General features: G+C 61.5%; 5 protein-coding genes across 6 annotated transcripts in view; 2 read left to right on the forward strand and 3 right to left on the reverse strand.

The window, feature by feature from the left end:
- The window catches only part of CHLRE_14g619166v5 (uncharacterized protein), an 8716-nt gene extending 6838 nt beyond the window's left edge, over positions 1-1878 (forward strand). The window contains exons 9-10 of the mRNA XM_043070148.1: positions 164-313; positions 594-1878. Of these exons, the coding sequence (XP_042916821.1) occupies positions 164-313; positions 594-713 (270 nt within the window). The 3' untranslated portion in view covers positions 714-1878. The remainder of the gene's footprint in view (positions 1-163; positions 314-593) is intronic.
- A 324-nt stretch (positions 1879-2202) lies between these two features.
- CHLRE_14g619200v5 (uncharacterized protein) lies at positions 2203-6964 on the forward strand. Its single transcript, XM_043070149.1, has 5 exons — positions 2203-2807; positions 3036-3170; positions 3419-3875; positions 4415-5080; positions 5370-6964. Exons 1-5 carry the CDS (start codon positions 2635-2637, stop codon positions 5679-5681), a joined length of 1743 nt encoding a protein of 580 aa, XP_042916822.1. The 5' UTR covers positions 2203-2634; the 3' UTR covers positions 5682-6964.
- A 171-nt stretch (positions 6965-7135) lies between these two features.
- Positions 7136-9142, reverse strand: CHLRE_14g619250v5 (uncharacterized protein). 2 transcript variants are annotated; one of them, XM_043070150.1, is made up of 3 exons: positions 8758-9142; positions 8531-8561; positions 7136-8420 (listed from the first exon to the last, which is right to left on the reverse strand). In XM_043070150.1, the coding sequence occupies exons 1-3, from the start codon at positions 8873-8875 to the stop codon at positions 8288-8290; spliced, it is 282 nt and encodes a 93-aa protein (XP_042916823.1). In that variant the 5' UTR covers positions 8876-9142; the 3' UTR covers positions 7136-8287. The 2 variants fall into 2 exon arrangements, with proteins under 2 accessions (XP_042916823.1, XP_001690297.1); XM_001690245.2 differs by having other exon boundaries at positions 8758-8966.
- Positions 9143-9203: 61 nt separating this feature from the next.
- Positions 9204-14638, reverse strand: CHLRE_14g619300v5 (uncharacterized protein). Its single transcript, XM_001690246.2, has 10 exons — positions 14439-14638; positions 14287-14333; positions 13846-13963; positions 13537-13623; positions 13143-13203; positions 12727-12771; positions 12450-12534; positions 10842-10879; positions 10468-10524; positions 9204-10141 (listed from the first exon to the last, which is right to left on the reverse strand). The coding sequence occupies exons 3-10, from the start codon at positions 13960-13962 to the stop codon at positions 10071-10073; spliced, it is 561 nt and encodes a 186-aa protein (XP_001690298.2). The 5' UTR covers position 13963; positions 14287-14333; positions 14439-14638; the 3' UTR covers positions 9204-10070.
- An 83-nt stretch (positions 14639-14721) lies between these two features.
- Positions 14722-18029, reverse strand: part of CHLRE_14g619350v5 (uncharacterized protein) — a 6537-nt gene continuing 3229 nt past the window's right edge. Inside the window, exons 8-11 of the mRNA XM_043070151.1 lie at positions 17672-17777; positions 17276-17387; positions 16977-17099; positions 14722-16602 (exon numbers count right to left, since the gene is read on the reverse strand). Of these exons, the coding sequence (XP_042916824.1) occupies positions 16555-16602; positions 16977-17099; positions 17276-17387; positions 17672-17777 (389 nt within the window). The 3' untranslated portion in view covers positions 14722-16554. The remainder of the gene's footprint in view (positions 16603-16976; positions 17100-17275; positions 17388-17671; positions 17778-18029) is intronic.

Raw genomic sequence — 18029 nt, forward strand, 5'->3', positions numbered from 1 at the left:
AGGGGGAGGAGGAGGGAGGCGCTGAGCAGCGGGGGGGGGGGCACTGGCATGGGAACCGCACCCCACCCTCAGACCGCTCCACGCGCGACTCCCAACCCCCTCCAAACCCCCACCCCCAACCCGCTCCAAACCACCCCCGACCCCAACCCTTCGCCCCGCGCAGTACGGCATCGTGCTGGACCCGCAGCTGGAGGCGCTGGTGGGCACGCACTCCAAGAAGGCCTGGCAGCGCTTCGTGACGCCCGACAACACCCACCTGGTGTCGCCCGAGGCCATTGACTTTGTGGACAAGCTGCTGCGATACGACCACCAGGTGCGGGGGATTGGGTTTGGGGTCGGGGGGTTAGCGGGGTGGGGGGCTAGGGAGTTACGGGAGTAATTACTAGAAATAAATGAAGAGTAAAGGCCAAAGTGAAAGCCAAAGTTGGAGTGAGGCGCGGGAGGAGCAGGGCCGCCGTAAAGTGGGGTGGTCACGGTTGCATCGGCCTGGGCCGCAATCAAACAAGGCGCGCGACGCCGTACACGCGGCCCCTTGTGCTTCATTCAGGCGTCCTCATGTTTTCATTCCCCTCGTGTGCTCCCGCACGCCACAGGAGCGGCTGACGTGCCGCGAGGCCATGGCCCACCCCTACCTGGCGCCCATCCGCGCAGCTGAGGCGGCGGAGGCGGCCGCCAGCGGCGCGGCCGGCGGCAGCGGCAGCGGCGGGCACTGAGCGCGCAGCGTGCCGCGAGCCGGGGCAGAGGTCGCGGCGCCAGCAATGGGAGCAGCAGCGGGCGACGGAAGAGGCAGTGACGGCAGTGGCAGGGGCCGGCAGCGGCTGTCAACGGCAGCTGCAAGTGGCAGTGGCAGGCGGCAGTAGCGGGTGGCAGCAGGGTCGCAGCAGCGGGGGGCTGTAGCGGGTGGCAGCAGCGGGAGGCTGTAGCGCGAGGGTGTAGCGGGCACTGCGCGAGTCAACGCTGCCTGCGCTGATGTGGCAACTGCTGTCGGCGGCGGGTGGAGCCGCGCGGAAGCTGCTGCCCGGAGGGGGCGGTGATATGCAACGCAATGGAATGCAGTGGCGGCGTGATGACGCTGCGGTAGGCTGTGCAATGTGCTGAGAATGCGGGCTTGTGGGCTGGGGCGGGGCCTATGGGGGCCTTGGGGGCGGCGGCAGGGAGCGCCCGGCTTTGTGTGACCCCCTGCTGAGCTGTGTACGAGTGCTTGCTTTGTGTGGAGCAATACAGCACAGATGTCGCATGTGCCAACACGTGGCATGCGAACGCGTGCGGTGATGAAGCGGCGAATGCGACTGGCCACGGAAATTGTACGGCTTTCGCACAGCTGCTGGTGTGATACGAGTTAGTTAGCCTCGATAAGACTTGTTACACGGTAGTTGATTGGTCAAGCTTTGCTCAAGAACGGCTGTGGGCAAGTATGGTAGCGCCAATGCCCTCTCCCACAGTGCGCTATTGCAGCGAGGCAGCAGATGCCGTCTGCGGGTGTTGCTTGGTGCTGCTGCTCGATGCAGCTTGTGTTGCAGCAGCTTGGAAACAAAACTGGCGTGTTGCCATTATTATTGCTCCAACTGCTAAGCGCATTAGCACATGTGCTGCGCGGGCCGCACGGCGGGCATGTGTCCGTGTCCGTGTGCGTTGTGTGATAGGCTGGATGCACGGACGTACCGTACGCATCCAGTTGTGTGCTGGGGCAGTTGGGCAGGCGGAGGTGCGGAGGGGAGGGTGTTCTGATGCATGCGCTATGCTGTCGGCACGCCACAGACACACGACGCTGCTGTGGCTCTGCTAGCGCGGCAGTGGTGAATGTCCCGTGATGTGGTCTGCGTGGCAGGGCCAAGGGCAGGGCCGCCAGGGCGGGGCTGTAAGCATGAAGCGGCGCGCCTTCAAAGAACACGTTCCATCCAGCAGCCATGCAGTATGTATAGGTTATACGGTGCCCCGGGGATCATAAGGGTATGTGCCACCCCATAAAGTATGCTGCCTGCGCGCATCAGTCGCTGGGGCGGTGGGTGGCGGCGGGCCCGCAAGTGCAGCGGGCACCCGCACCTGCAAAACACCCAGCAGTAAAACGCCCTCCCCAGTGACGCCCGCCGCTGCCGCAATACATTTCCACGGGCCCGCCTGCAGCAACGTGCGCCTCCAAGCAACTCTGCAACTCGATAAGCTTGGACTAAGCCATCGCCGATAACCGGAAATGAACTGGAAATCGAACGATAACTGGAACCGAACCAACCAACCGCTGATGGCCAACTGGTGGCACGAACGCGCGAACCGGTAGCCGCGCTCCCGAACCTAGAGGCCTACCGGCGCTGCAGAGTGAAGTCAGAAAAACTGCTTCAATCTCCTGCGTAATTCCTGCAGCAGGCACGCACGCACACCACCGGTCCGCGCGCGGGCGTTTTCTTAGCGAAACACCATGAATTTGACGTGTCTTTAGGCCACACTGGGGGGCCCCTCAAGTGAATGTTAACAGTGCAACTCGCATGCATATCATATTGTTCGAGGCCTTGCAGACGCCGCGCAAGCCATTCGAGCAATCAAAAGGCCTCCTTCGCCGGTCGCAGCGCGCTCGATTCACTACAGCACCACAGTCCCGGATAAGGATTACTTAACCTATAGGTTTAGGCCGCAGCTGCAATGCCTCGCGTGTGGACTGCTGCCCAGAGGCAGCAGGCATGGGCTGCTGGCACCAAGGCCTACAATAAGCTCACGCCGGAGGAGCAGGATGCGCTGAAAGCGATTTTCAACGCTGCAGATGTCAACGGCGACAGAACATGGTCGTGGCAGGAGTTCTCGGCCTATGTGAAGGGGTGAGTGAGCGAGTTACATCCATGATGGTGACACGTCAAACCGATGCTCGGCTGCAACGCCGCTGTACCGCAGCCAGCTGCATTCCACTGGTAAACCCGATAAGCCCTGATTCGAAGTGTGCCTTCAAAGACACAATATGCACGGCCATGACTGCAGCAGTGTACGCACTTCAAGCGCCACGGCACGCATGCCTGCGCTCTCATGCCTGCGCGTGCACACCCAAACAGGAATGCTGCCTTTCGCCTGAACTACACGAACATCTTGGATGACCTGTGGGGGTTGTTGGACGTTGACGGAGACGGCACCTTGGACTTTTACGAAGTCGGGACGCTCTTCTACTTCCTGTCCTTGGACATGTCCACGTGAGTCCAGCCAATCACGCACGCAAGCTGTGTGTACGGCCGCCTTCAGCAGCAGGCAGGGGTTGCCTGGCCTAGTACCCTGAGTGAAGTTGACTCGCCATGCACCCGCAATACGGTACTTGTAATCTTCTATGCTGGCAGGTCGGGCAGGCCTGCAACTTGGACGTGGCGGATGGATCGGGGCCCCTTCTGAACCCCTGTCCCCACCCGCCCGCCCACCGTACCCCTGCATCCCCTCGTCCCCACAGGTGCGACCTCTGCTGCCAAGTCATCCTGGATGACGCGATGTGGGCCTGCCGCTCCTGCTGCACTCGCTACATCCGCAGCCACATGCGCGACGGCAACGACTGGGCAGTGGTGTGCACGGGCTGCTACGGCGGCGGCGCCATGCAGCCCACCGCCGGCGGCGGCGGCGTCCACAAGGCCTGCGGCGGCCGCATGGAGCTCGTCCCACACGACCCGCTCGTGTCCACCACCCAGTGCCCCCTCTTCCGCGAGCTCCTGGCCAACGCCGGCATGTACGGCACCGCGTGCCTATGCTGCGGCGTGGTGCACGCGCACGTGGCCAGCTACCTGTCCGCCACCGGCAGCCGCGGGCGGCACATGCTGCAGTCGCCGGACGGCAGGGGCTTCGTCTGCGAGCTGTGCACCAGCTGGGTCTGCGACCGCTGCGGCGCCTCGGGCTGCGACCCCAAGGCCCCCCAGGTGCGCGCGTGCGGGCGGGCGCCGCCGTGGTCGAAACGTGCGTGCGTGGGGTACTGTAGTGGGGCACCGTAGAAAGTGTGAACGTGCGTGCGAGGGGTTGGGCGTGAGAGCGTGAGGGCGTGGGGGCGTGGGTGGGGTTGAGGGCGCGGGGGCATGCATGTGGGCGCATTTGCGGGCGGGCATGGGGTGGGGCGGGGCGGGGCGGGGCGGGGCGGGGCGGGGCGGGGCGGGGCGGGGTGCGTGGGGTGGGGCGGGGCGGGGTGGGGTGGGGTGCGTGGGGTGGGGTGGGGGGAAGTGGGGCCTCCACTGCTGGTCGGTGGGCGGGCGTGCGGGAAGTTGGGGGTGCGTGTTGGAGGACAGAAGGCGCACAGGTGGAGCTTGGCTTACCCATGCCCTTCCCACAGGAGTGTGAAACTCTCTAGTAACCCTCAGCGGCCCCGCATGGTGCGTGTCACACGCACTTGGGAAGCGCTGAGGTGCACTTGATGTGTACCACTGCCTCCCCGCCCGCGCCCCACTGCCCGCCCAACAAAACGCAGTTGGGCCGCTGGTCCCAGAAGCAGAAGCACCTGTCGTTCTGCATGCTTAAGGGCCTCGGCGGCTGGCAGTTCGACAAGATGACACTTGCCCGGGAAGCCAACGACACCAGCCGGGAGCAGTGCCCCGCCTGCCAGGTGCTGTTCCGGCAGCAGGCGCCGACGTACCAACTGCCGCAGCAGGCGCCGCAGCCGCCGCTGCTGCAGACGCTGACGTTGATTGAGATTCCGTCGCTGTCCCCGCCGCAGCAGCTGTCGCCGCATCTGCCATCACCGCCGGCAATGCCACCAACGCCGCAGCAGCCGCTGGTGCCGCCGCTGTTTCCGCCATCGTCATCGTCATCGTTGTCGCCATGGTCGCAGCTGTCGGCGCCACAGACGATGGCGCCCCAGGCGCTACAGCAGGCGCTGCAGCAGCAACAGCCGCTGCAACAGCAGCCGCAGCCGCAGGCGCAGCCGCAGCCGCAGCCGGCGGACAGCAGCAGCAGCTCGGCGGTGTCGTGTGTGTGCTGCGGCCTGGCGCACGAGCGTGTGCCGGCCTATCTGTCCGCCGCTGGTACCCAGCACGTCCTGCCCGCGCCCGGCGGCCAGGGCTTCGTCTGCGAGCTGTGCGCGGTTTGGATCTGCGAGCGCTGCGGCGACTCCCAGTGCAACCCTGAGACTCCCGAGGTAAGGGCGTGTGTGTGTGTGTGTGTGTGTGTGCGTGTGTGTGTGTGTGGTACGGAGGGAGGCCGTGTTCGCATGTTATCGACGATGTTTAACAATGCGAAACCGAGAAATCAAGCGAGCACAACGTTGGAGAGGCCTGGATAAGAGACGACAAGGGAAGGAGCACTTGTAGCAGCAGACTGGCTTGCCGCAGCTTGCCGCGGCCCGGGCGTGCGTGCCGAACGGCCAAACCACAGCCCCTCACTACTCCCAACATTTCCCCTGCAATCGCCACTGCTGGCTCTCACAGATCGGCCGGTGGCGCAAGTCTCTGGTGCACGGCACCAAGTGCAAGAAGCGGGGCAAGGGCGGCTGGGGCTTCGAGCTGGGCGAGCTCGCCAACACGGCCTTGGGTCCGTTCCGCCAGCAGTGCGGTACCTGTCGCTCCACCTTTGCGGAACTGCAGGCGCGGCAGCAGCTGCTGGCGGCGCAGCCGGTGCAGCCGGCGCCGGCCAGGGACGGCGGCGGCGGCAACAAGTTTGAGGACCTGAGTGATGCGGCAGTGGCGGGAGTGAAGGTGGGGGCCGCGGTGGCCTCGGCTGCGGGCTGCTGTGTCATGTGATACCGTACGGTGCCGTAATGCGTGCGAAGTGCCGGATGAGGTGCAGGCGCTGTGGCAGTGGGGGGAGCGAAGACATCCATCCGTAGTGACGTTGTGGAGGGACGTCGCATGCAGGTTATGCAAAGTTCTGTATAGCACCGTATCCTGTACAGTTTTGTTTCTGGCGGATCTTGACGGCCGGCTACAACCGCCACACTGCTGCCCTTGAGGGTCTGTATATATGTGCGATGGAGCTGCTGAGGAGCGCCGGGCTGCTGGGTGTTCGGCAGCTAGGTGTGCGAGCAATCGTTGGATTGCTTGGGTAGGTCGCGTGGGTAGGTCAAGGGTGTCGCCCTTACACGCAGACGCACACAAACACACGGGTCTCCGCATTTTTGGGCCCCTGGATGCCGGGTGAGAGCGTGGTCAGAGGCTGAGGGCCCTTCTCGCCAGCGGCGGCGGCCTATCTCTGGAAGATTCATACAAGCCCTGCATCCACCCACACACCCTGAAATTTGGGGCCGCAAAACTTCGCACTTTCTACCCTGCTGATTCAAACCCTGAAGTTTTAAACGATTTCATTGAGCTCTTCCTGTCTAGAACTAGAGCTACAGTAGGCCGACGGCGTTGCAGGTGGCATGCCACTGGGGTCCAGAGCAGGGTATGGCTACGGTATTGGCGTGAGGGCATGAGCCACAGCGGTGGGTGCCCAGCATGACATATGGATCTCGCGGGCTAAGTAGTCTACTTGGTTGGAACTTCCATGCTTGGCATGCGAAGGCCGCCGGCACTTAGCAGCCGGGCAAGGGGAACGGCGCGAGCATGGCGTGGAGTCTGTGTGGAATGGCCGGGCCGGGCGGCGGGCGGCCCTAAAGTGGAAACAGCGCGACCCCCTTCCTAGCTAGCTGGCAGACCATCGACACCCGGGCCAATCGCATGACGCGCCCAGCATGCTACACTGGCCCGGTGCTTGGTCAAAGGCGCGATGGGACAGGGTACCGTAATGCTACTCGATATGTGAGTGATTGTAACCCATTCCGTAGCAGGAGTGGGGATATGGGCAACTGGAGGGCGTCCTATACAAGCTATCACCAATTCTGTGCTGCGCGCCCGATTCCAGAGTTCCAGCCCCCAGATGGCCAACACCCTCCGTCACCCATGCCGACAATCACCAATCGAGCGCAACAGTTCGGCAAGGGGCAAGTTGGCGTAGCCCAGCGTCGAAGGTGGTCCCAGCCACTGCGATTTCAGAACTCAGTGACATTGGGACATACAAGGGTTCGGGGGACTTCCGTATAACCTGTGCTTTCCAAGCAGACACGCACGCCCGCTAGCACGCACCGCCGGCTGTAGCCAGCCAGCCAAGCCTGCGGCTGCAAGGCTGGACCCTCCCACGCCGGGCTTCGAATCAGCTGCCTCGCTCCTGGCTTTGGTCCCCATGCCCCTCGAGTGCGTTGTGAATGCGCCGGAGATCTGCACAGAATTTGTTGAACAGTGCTGCGGGTACAGCCATGCATTCCCTCATGCATCTCTTATGATATTGGTCTTCCCACACAACCCGTGCCCTAGCCAAGCCAACTCAATTTCGACTTCAGGCTCAGCATGTCGGTCTTCCAGCTCTCGTCCAATGCTGACCCATGTGCGCGACATCACATCATCTGCTGTCCGGGGCAGTTCGTACATCACCGCCCGCCATCCCGACCTCCCTCATAGAATGTGCGGCACGTGTGCGTCTACACTCAATTGCGCATCACATAATGCCCTGCCTACCCTAGTCAACGATGCCCCGTGCTTTCCTGCGCCTCTGCCACATAGGCCCTAACTCCAGCTCTTGGACGTGTAGGTTATCCTAGCACAGATAGCACACACGTCCTATCCAGCCGTATCCTCTCCCTTAGCCTCCCGACAGCCGCAAAACACTCAGCAACGCCAGAGATACAAAAAAACGCTCATCATACGCGCACCCAGGCGTAGAACAAATTCTGTTCAATCAGCACCGGAGAACCCGACGGAGGCCTAACCATGAATTGATTGCTGAGTACCAAGCCGTCTGTGCTAATAAGTCATGTAGAGAGAGAGTGGTCCCATGGCAGGACGTGCACACATCGGACAAAGCCACCTACTGCCGTCACCTCGAGCTCAGACTCGCTCAGTACTCTCAACCAATGCGAAAGACACAAAGTATTTCACAACCCGCAAGCAATGCCACACACGAGTTAAGTCCGTACAAAGCACAAGATGGGGCGGCTGCGAGAAGGCCCTGCCTCTCCAGGGCGTGGCTCATGGCTCGACAGCGGGAACAGGGGCGAGATGTGCTGGCGAAGTGGGCACTGACCCCGTTGCCGCGCCTAACCAATCAATAGTGTATCTGTATCTCTTTCGCGCACACACACACACACACACACATACACACACAGGCTCCGATGCTAACCACGACTATTCCAGGTTCCATGAATTGTTCTGCGCAGAGGGCGCCTGGGGGCCTGCCCTGCTGTCGCCGTCGTCAGCCGCCACGCCCGGAACGTGTCCACACGACGGGCTCTCACTTCCGGCGTCCGCGGTTTCGTGAGTCATTATAACGTCCGTACCATAAGCCCAGTATCGAGTCGGGATGCCGTGCTGGCCGCTTAGTGCGAGGCGCCCCAGAGCTTAGCGAAGAATGACGCACCACTCCCGACCGCGCCTCCGCAGGACCCCGAGCGAATGTTGCTGTTGGTGTTGTTGTTGCACGAGAAATCATAGAAGGCCACGGCAGTGGGACTGCGGGGCGAGAAGGCGGGAGTTCGCGTCAACAAGGGACCTTAAAAAGCTCAGCCGCTTTCTTGCACTCCGCTTCCATCCGCTCAACCCCGACGATGAAAGGTACCCACCTCGTGGCATAGAAGCAGAAGGAATCGGCCGCTGTGAATAAGGCGGGAGAACGCGGGTCGAGAAGGTGAGCGAACGTCCAGAATTCCAGAATGCCGACGGCCGCTAACCCCACAACCATCCTGCTGGCAGCTGTGCCAGCTTCTCTGCTGCGAGTGTCAAGCGCAAGACAAGCTGGTCCCCGGCCAAGCTGGCGGCCAGCCGTTGCAGGTCGCATGAATAAGCTCACCTGTTTGCGACGACTGGGCGGGCTTTTGCGTGGTGGCCGTGTTGCAGCGCAGAGCTGCCGGCATCTGGATGTCCATAGCAGAAGTGCGGAGACCAGAGGAAGAGGCAGTCGTCGCCATTGTTCCTTGAATTCTTGGAGAGCTCGACTCGTGAGTTACAGGCCTTGTGTGCTTTGACTGCTCGTAAGTGCGTGTATTGTGTGGGTTTGTGAGGCTTGTGGAGCTATTATGCAGTTCAGTGCGGGCCCCCGAAGTTTTTATGTCGGGACAAGGTCTCCATCCCGATGGCGAAGCCGTTGCACCGAGCAGCTGCCCGCTTTGGCGCTTCTCATTCGAATGTGACGCCCGCCGTAGCGAGCCCTCGACATCACAGGCTTCTCGACATTTAAAATGGATGCTGCACGGTGACCTGAAGCTCGCCGCACAGGCGTTCGGAAAGCGGGCTCGAGGTTGTTCGCGCTTTTACCAACCGCCCCGCACCTAACGAGTTGTTCACCGCCCGAACCTGCATCCTTTTCATCAGCAGACTGGGAGCCAGTGGTGGCTAGTTCGGGACTGGGCCTGGAACCCTGCGCGGAACCGCTGCGGCCAGCTCGGCATTTGGCACGGCTGGCGCTGCAACGCTGGCTCCTAGGAACTTGACGGTGTTCGCAGGCTACATGCCAGTCTGTGTTGCGCAAGACACGCGAGAGCTAACCGATCATAACAATGCGGGCGCCCACCCAACCTGACTCAACCCACGAAACCGCAACCGCCGGGTCGGCCAGCTATAGGGCTGGCTGCACGGCCTGCACCACGGTCCTCAGCTGTTGCTTGCTGCGCGCATGCTCACAGCCTACATACACGCCTGCTTCCGGGATACCGAGTCCCAGGTTCTCCGGGTGCTGCGGGTTACTGGGCGGGGCAGCAAGTGCGGGCTGAGTGTGACGGATGCTGTGCGTGTGCGCAGGTCGCGCCACCACTCCTAAGTCTGTGCACACCTAGCGCTGGCCACACGCCCACACCTCCCCCGGGCCACACCACTTACCCATTACACAATTCAACCCCAGCTTCCGATCTTCGTCAACAACGTACGGCTAGAACAAGACTAGAGGGATGGTCGTGGGCAGAGGCGTTGGGCTCAGTCGTGCAGTCAAGCAGTAAACATCAGTAGGAGTCACTCAGCTTGGCCTCATCCCGCATCGCCATAGCCATGTGTGACGTGGACGCACTCCCGTACCCCCAATTCAGGGATCCAGACGCTAACGCAATCATGTCCACACGTCGCACATGTACCGGCACACGTCGCACATGTAACGGCAGCCCAGCGCCGCGCTCAGCAGACGCCGCAGTCCGCGACGGTCACGTCTAGCCGGGGGGTGCCGTCGGCGCTCGCCACCTCCGCGTCTGCAGCACAGCGGCGCAATCGCACAGAAGCACACGGCCTTTGAAATCCTAGTGACAAGCAAGAGCAGGGGGTGGAGAGAAGCATTGTCCCGAGTGTGATGGCATAGTCCTGGCCCACAAATTTCAAAAGGCGTGCCCGGGCAAGAGTCGCAGCGTGGGTTCGCACACACGCACACGGCCGTGCCAGAGCAGTCATATGTCGCAGTGACTGCACGGCCTTTGCACACCCGTAGATTTGCCCCGCCCGCCCCCTCCTATTCCACCCCTCCCTCGCCGCATCCACACCTTCATACCTACACACAGCCCGCTCAGACCGCCACACGTACCTATCCGTGCCAGCACCTCCAGCCCCTCCACAACCTTGCCAAACACCACATGCTTGCCTGCGGCGGGAGCGGCAAGGAGGTAGCCATCCATGAAAGACCAAGCGAGTATGTCACGAGTGTGAAATGTTGATGGCAGGGCACGTGCACAGGGGCGCGCAGGCGCAGAGGCCACCGAACACGCATCGCAGGCAGGTCCTTCGCGTTTCGCTTTTCGCATTTCCTTCCTGCCCTTCCAGTACCAGGGAGCTTTTGTGGTGGTGTGGTGTGGTGGTGATGAGGGCGCAGTAGGCATGTCATGCAACAGAAGGCGCACACCCGACGTACGCATGCATGGTCGCTAGCGGCCACGCACAGTCAGCCGACGCCACACCCACCATCGCACTGCGGCGCCGGAGCCAACGTGAAGAAGAACCTGTGTGGGGATTTCATGTTACCGACGATGCTTTTAACGATAACAATGCGAAGCCGAGAAAGCCAGTACGGTATGACATGGCATGAGCGAGGGCATGCGGGGGGAGAGGGGTGGTGCGATTGGGGTGACACGAGCGCGAGCTAACAAGGTCGCGCGTGTGAACCAGGGACCAGAGAGACATGTCCCCAACAGCAACAGTCACGTGTGGTAGGGAGAAGTGAGGCGAAGCCCTTGGGCTGGCCTTCAGTGTGAGAGTGTGGGAAGTCCCAAGGGCCGGCGCATCAACGGCGTTTCCGTATGCGGAGTACGCCAAGAGAATGGAGCACTGCCATGCTCCAGGCAACACACACACACACACACACACACACACACACACACACACACACACACACACGCACACGCACACACACACACACAACACACACACACACACGCACACACACACACACAACACACACACACACACAACACACACACACACACACACACACACGGTCGGCGCGACGCCTGCTGTGTTGGTGGTTGTGTGCTGGTGCCTGTTGCGGATGTGCCTTGCTCGCCCCAGAGTTTGTTTACGCCTGTGTTTGCGCGCGGTGTGGGCGCCCTCCGTGTGAGTTCGTTGCCGGGCTTGGGGGTTGCGCGCTCTGGCGGTCTCTTGGCAGTGGTGTGTTCGTGGGTGTGTGCTGCCCTTCTGCGACTCTGTAACGCGTTGCGTGGCTGGCCCTCGGTCCCGTCTCGGTTCCACCGCGGCGGCAGCGAAGCCCTCTACGTGCGCGTTCCAGCCCCAGCCGTGCCGTAGAGTGGGGAGCGGGTTGCAGCACCCGCCAGCCTACGGTACCGGTTCTCTCCATACACACCGCATAAACCGGCTACCGTGGCCGATGCCGACGACCACCCATCTAGATGACCCATTCCGCCAGTGTCACGCATGCCGCCACCGTCTTCGCGTCAGCTTGTACCTACCTCTTTCTCTTTCGTTCACTACTAACTCTTTCTTGGGGCTGGGGCTGGGCTGGGCTGTGTGTCTTAATTTTTGCCCTGCCTCGCCGCCCTCGCCATTCCTCCTCGCCGCTGACACTGACCTGTGCTATCCTTCGCCTGTGCCTCAACGTTTCGCCCTTTGCTTGTAGGTGAGTTCGGCTACGATCAGCGGGCGGGCTATTCGGGTTAGGAGTGCCTGGGAACGTTGTAGGACACTCGCATGGGCTTGCACCCTTGGGATCGTGTGGACACTAATCCCACCCAAGGTTAGGTAGATGGGCGTAACAGGTGCTTCGGGTAAGTATGGTCTCGGCTCGGCAGGTCGGTCGGCTGCGGTAAGTATACTCTGAAGGTAATCCGCGGCCGTAATTCTGCATCGCATACACTGTCATACGCGTAATGTTTTCCTTGTGCTCTTTAACACACACACACACACACACACACACACACACACACACACACACACACACACACACACACACACACACACACACACACACACACACACACACACGCGCGCGCGCGCGCGCATACAAATGACTCGTAGGCTGCACACACGCTCGGTACCCGAGCCGAGCCCGCAACTCACTGGCTGGTGTTGGTGTTCTTGCCGCTGTTGGCCATTGACAGCACGCCCGGTGCGTCGTGCTTGAACTTGAGGCCCGGCTTCTCGTCTGCGTGGCGAATTGGAGCCGCGAGAGGGCATCAGGTGTGGGGTTTCGATGACAGGGTGAGAACGCGAGGGCTGCGTGTGTTGGCAAAGCAGCAGGAGTGGAGTTGCGTGCGCACATTAGAATCCGTGCCGATCAAACCCATCTCCCTGGCAAGCCCACGCCCTCGTCGCCGTACACCCGCATCAAGCTGACCATTGAATTGCCCGCCGTAGATGCTGTCACCTCCCGAGCCGTCCCCTGCAAACCGCACCATGAAAACCACATCACGATACGGGATTTCAAACGTCCGTTACGTAACGTTAAAAGGGACAAGATTCCGGTGTCCCGGGTACCAGCGGGGCGCCCAACCGCCACGCAAGCAACACACAAAATATCAAGGCACCAGTTCGCAGTGTGAACATCACATGACTGACAGTGAAGTGCGTGGGACGAGCTGGCCCACATGCCGGGCAGGGTGGTCGGACGGGTGGTCCCTGGCCCCCTTTTAAACCGCCTCGTACGCATGAGGAGCATGGCGCGCATTTAACTAATGGGTTCAAGTTAATGAAACGGCGCCGAACCGACTCCTTTGAGCCCGGACGCCCGTGCCGGAGGCCTCAAGCACGCACCTCGCACGATGTCACCGCCCTGGCAGCAGAAGCCCTTCACCACCCGGTGGAACTTGTTGCCCTGGACAAGTGTTGTATGGCGACAAGTTGTTCAGAGTGGTGGATCAGGGAGAGGGAAACGCTGAGTCCGTGCATCCGGCATGGATATATCACATGCACCCAAGAAGCCGCCCCGAGGAAAGCCGGCGCCCGTGCACCCGGCGTGAGAGCATAGTACGGCACGAGGCACGAGAGCATGGTACGGCACCCCCAAACACTGCCGCTCTCTTGCAGCCGTTTCCCCGTTGTGCCCCCACCACCCCACCACCCCGCCGGCCCCCCGCCCCGCCGCCCCACCGCCCCGCCGCCCCATCGCCCCCCCGCCCCAGCGCCGCCGCCACCATCCGCCACTCACCTTGTAGTGTAGCGGCTTCTTGGACGACTTGCCCAGCCCCTTCTCGCCGGTGAGCAGGCATTTGAAGTTGTCCACTGTCTTGGGCACCTGGTGCGATATACGTGGCGGTGGTGATGGACCGAAACGTGCGTGCGTGTGACTGTCACGGGCCAACCACGCTCACCATCCTGTGCACGGTACGCACACCCCACATACAGACCCCACACACACGCCCCATGTATGTGATAAACAAAATACACACACACGCACACACACACCCGCACCACCTCCCCTCTTTCCCCCTCCCTGATACCCATTGCCTCGCCCCACCTCCTTGTCGTACAGCTCTACCACCACCCGCCCCGCCCGGATGTCGGCTGGCCGGCGCGTGCTCGCGTCGCCCTTGCTCGCCCAGCTGGGGTCGCCCGCGTAAGCCTCCAACAGCATGCTGCCAAACATGGTGAAGTGAAAATGATGGTATGGTGGTGTGGTAAATAGTTAACGCCTTGACCTAGAGCTTGAAGTGCGTGGGGGTTGACCCTTGTGAGTTGCTTGGGGGCACAGTCCGCACTGCATGCGCCAAGGCACGCCACCCCCCGCCCACCCGCCCAACAGTCTCCCAGCCCCCGCCCTCTGGTACTTTGCTTAACCTCAGAACCCATGTATTTTATAATCCAGCGTCGATTGTCGTCCTTGAAGACTTCTTAGGGCGCCCGAGCAGCTTCAGGGTCCCACCTACCCTTACTGGGTGCACTGCCTGCTGCGGCTCACCTTGACTGTTCCTCATCCAGGTCCTCTGGCCGTCCGCTCAGACCATACTGTTGAAAGCAATCGCATACAGAGCTGTTTCTGATTATGATGGTCACCAATTGAGCAATGTGATAAGGAGAGAGCTGCGATGAAGGGCATGCAAGCCTGCGCACCTGGCCTCCCACTGCTTTAAGCCAGTCCGCCGCTCGTTGGTATGCAGCTAGCTCAGTAGCATAACGTGCTGCATCACCAATGTCAATATCTAAAAAAGCTTTCATACTTGCTTGGTCGGCTACGTGGGTCGGCTACTTGGACAATCGGTCGGCTGGACGGGGAACTATGATTGTTAAGATGTTGATGCGCAAGGCGGGTTCGGTGGGGGCTAGGGGACGCGATCGGAGCTGATGGGATGGATGGGGCGCCTACCGTCAGTCAAGCCCCCCGCCGTACTCCATGCTTGCAAGCGGGCCCTTTACTCGTGTTCACGGACTAGAGCCATTCCTGCAGCATATAATGGCACATACGGTAGCAGGTGACTGTATTATGCGCCTTGCCTCCCCTCACCTGAGGCAACTGAGGGTCAGGTCACATCCTCGTTGACATGCTACACGTCTGCACCTCGTGTGCTGCCGTCCGTATCATACACCATTTGCGCAACGCCTAGTGCCGCATCCATGCAACGAAACACATCCCGCTTCCACACTCCGATTCTTCTGTCAGTCAATGACGGTGCGTGGCGTCCCCTCTGTGCCAAAAACACATTCATGGAATCATGGCAGTCCGCTCCCGACTCCACACGCGCTTCGCCCAATGCCGAATAAGCTTTGCCCACATCGGGGCCTGTCGCAATCCTACGCATAACGGTGACCTTGCAAAACTCTCAGTCCACCACGCTGCCACACGACACACGCATTCATCACTGTTTCTGCCTTGACGTGCCCGCGTGTTTCGCCAGCACGTTCCCAAGGCAACCGCAATCGCGCATCCTCACGCGTATCTCTCGCGGAGCTGAACCCACAGCATAAACCCCACCCCCAATCCTTCTGGTCATGCCCCCCCCCCCTGCGTCGCGCCAGCCCTCGCAGCATCTGCACCTGCACAAGCAATGGACTCTCCTGGCACGAGGTGACAACCGTTTCGGCACCGCTCTCGACCACGCGCCCAAAGCTTCCGTCAAACACCTGACCATTTGCATGCCATTCCCAGCCCGCTTAATACCACCAACGCTGTGCGCACATCACCAGTTGCAATATCTGCAGCCCCCATTGGCACACGTCCGGGACGCATCGACATACGCGCGTAATCACAGGGCAAGGAAAGCGAGCGCAACGCCCAACACCCCGCCCGCACCAGCGCCCATACTGTCTGGTCACGCGCCCATACCTTGCGCGTCCCCAAGCGCATCCCAGACTTTCTCTGCCATTCTACGTTTTTTGTTGACCTTTATTGGGGGTGCCCTCAATCCTCATAACAAGCAGTATCGTTTGCCAGAAACGACAAGCAGAAGTCAAACCGTCATATTCTATATGGTCAGTAAGCCAAGGGCTTGCCCCGCACAGCGAGGCGCAGACCCGCACTCAGCGCGTGGGTGCGTTTGCCAAAGCTGCAAATGATTATTGTAGCGTCATCATTTGCCCACACCGGGAAAAAGCAAGGCGCAACATCCCGTCCGCCAAAATGCACTGCCGGAGCGCCCGCATTTGCCTCCGCCCGGATGCAAAGCGAAGCTCCATCACAGCAAACGATTGTGCTGGCGCCGTGAGGAACGAACTCCTCGCCGCGCCAAACACGCGAGGCTCCCGATTATGCAAGATGCAACAAGGCAGTGCCAAGCCCAGGTCTCCAAAACCAGCATGAGCGCCCCTAGCAGAGCGCAAGCCCTCTCCTCGCGTTGGTTGCGCCCCGTGCCCTTCCTTCACCTTGCTGCCGGCGATGACACACGCTGTGCGGTCGCCCGCTCAACGGCGTTGGCCCTCGGAATTCCCACCACTACTACATTTCACAATCTCTACTAGCACTTGACTGTACGAGTCTTCGTTCGATGCAACGGTTCTATGTGTTATGCGATACGCTATGTGCAAAAGCCCGTGCAAAACCCGAAGCAAAGTCCTGGCTTTTGTCCTTCGCGTTGGGCGCTCCTTCACCGCACTGCTCCTGCTTGGCGACGCCCACCGAGCCTCGCACGCCTTGCAGCCGCGGCAGGGCCCATGCAAAGCCTCGCGCCGCTTAGTGGCCGGCAAACAAATCCAACGTCCACCGAGCAGCTATTTGCAAGCTGCTGGCCGCCTTTTAGTGGCCGGCAAACTTGGCTGCCTTGACCTTCTTGGAGAAGGCCTCCTGCGGAAGGGGAAAGCAGGCGGGGCAGGGCCGGACACAGGCGGGGGCGCAGGTCAGCGGCCGGGGGCACAAGCAACAATTACAACTACCGTGTCGCAGAAAGAACCTGTGCGGTATTCGGGCTTGCTCTCGACTGGCCACGCCAACTCCACAAGCCCCCCACTTCACCGGAGCGCCGGCTCTTGGTATCGTCGAGGGGGCTCGGAACTACCTCCCCTTCCCCTTCCCCTTCCCCTTCCCCTTCCCCTTCCCCTTCCGCCCTCCCCTCTCCCTTTCCTCCCCCCCTTCCCCTTCCCCTTCCCCTTCCCTTCCCCTTCCCTTCCCCTCCCCTTCCCCTTCCCCATCCCTCTCCTTCTCCCCCCTCCCCCCCTCACCTCCAGGGCCAGCACCAGGCTGGGTTCGTGCTGCCGAGCGTGGTGCAGCAGGTACTGCAGCGACTGCATCTCGGTCAGGCGCGAGATGGTGCGGTCCTTGGCGAACCCCAGGTTGTCATCCACCTGTTTTGTCACAAGCGATCCAGCCAGTCAGCGAACCCAACCAGAAAGCATAACGCTAGACCAGGCAGGTAGGTCCCAAATCGTCGCAACAACCGACGTAACAAACGTGAGAAACGTGCTTCCGCTGCCGACCACTGCCCAAACCCCTGCCCATGCGATTCGACGAATGGACGCACCACGACGTCGGGCCGTGACGCCAGCTCGGGGTCCTTGGCGGCATCGAACTGGGTGATGATGTTCTTGAATAGGTCCACAGGCGGCGCGGCGGCGGTCACCAGCAGCCGAGTACTGCGCAGGCGGGAAGGCAGGAAGGAGGAAGGGTTGGCAGGAAGGGATGGCGGAGGGTGCCAGGGCGGAGGGACATGTCGGGGGGAGGGAGCGGGTTGTAGCTGCCAGCCCAAACTGAACCGAACCCTTATGCAAAAGCGCGAGGAGGAGAGGGGCGCGGGGTGCGGGGGCAGGTCCTGGCACGCCCTGCAACCCTCCATCCGCACAACCCCTAAACCTATGAGACACGAAACGGCCCGACGGGTTCCATTGTCTCTCTGGCCCTGGCTTTCCATCTCTCTCACCGTGCCTCGTACAGCACATCAATCAGCGTCACGAAGCGGTACGCCTCGCTGCGGTTGGCGGCGCCAAAGGTGGGCACGCCCTGCAGCGCTAGCGTGTGGTAGGCGGCTGCGTGGGTGCGCGCGAGGGATGGAGTGCACGTGTTCAGCAGTAGGGGACTTGGTAGGTGGAGAATAGCTTGTCCTTACTCGCTGCATGGCGTGGCGTGCAGCCGAGGGCTTTCGGGCGCAGCCGCCGCCCCCAGACACCGCCCTGCCAGCCCGCTCCCCCCTGCCAGCCCTCCCTCCCTGCCCTCCCTGCCCGGCCCCCCCCCCCCAAACCTGCAGCCCACCCTCCCCCCCCATCTGCCTGCCCCCCCCC

Source organism: Chlamydomonas reinhardtii, chromosome 14 (assembly GCF_000002595.2).
Source record: "Chlamydomonas reinhardtii strain CC-503 cw92 mt+ chromosome 14, whole genome shotgun sequence".
Lineage (NCBI taxonomy): Eukaryota > Viridiplantae > Chlorophyta > Chlorophyceae > Chlamydomonadales > Chlamydomonadaceae > Chlamydomonas > Chlamydomonas reinhardtii.

Bases quoted from the DNA above. Each gene is read 5' to 3' on its own strand.
- CHLRE_14g619200v5 (XM_043070149.1), top strand. From the start codon at position 2,635: ATGCCTCGCGTGTGGACTGCTGCCCAGAGGCAGCAGGCATGGGCTGCT. The intron at 3,171-3,418 runs GTGAGTCCAGCC...TCGTCCCCACAG, and splicing joins CTGTCCTTGGACATGTCCAC to GTGCGACCTCTGCTGCCAAG. The intron at 5,081-5,369 runs GTAAGGGCGTGT...TGGCTCTCACAG, and splicing joins GCAACCCTGAGACTCCCGAG to ATCGGCCGGTGGCGCAAGTC.
- CHLRE_14g619250v5 (XM_043070150.1), bottom strand. From the start codon at position 8,875: ATGGCGACGACTGCCTCTTCCTCTGGTCTCCGCACTTCTGCTATGGAC. The intron at 8,562-8,757 runs GTGAGCTTATTC...CCTTATTCACAG, and splicing joins CGCCCAGTCGTCGCAAACAG to CGGCCGATTCCTTCTGCTTC. The intron at 8,421-8,530 runs GTGGGTACCTTT...CTCGCCCCGCAG, and splicing joins TTCTGCTTCTATGCCACGAG to TCCCACTGCCGTGGCCTTCT.
- CHLRE_14g619300v5 (XM_001690246.2), bottom strand. From the start codon at position 13,962: ATGCTGTTGGAGGCTTACGCGGGCGACCCCAGCTGGGCGAGCAAGGGC. The intron at 12,772-13,142 runs GTGCGTGCTTGA...TGCGGTTTGCAG, and splicing joins GGGCGGTGACATCGTGCGAG to GGGACGGCTCGGGAGGTGAC. The intron at 10,525-10,841 runs GTGGGTGTGGCG...CTCCCGCCGCAG, and splicing joins TCCGGCGCCGCAGTGCGATG to GCAAGCATGTGGTGTTTGGC.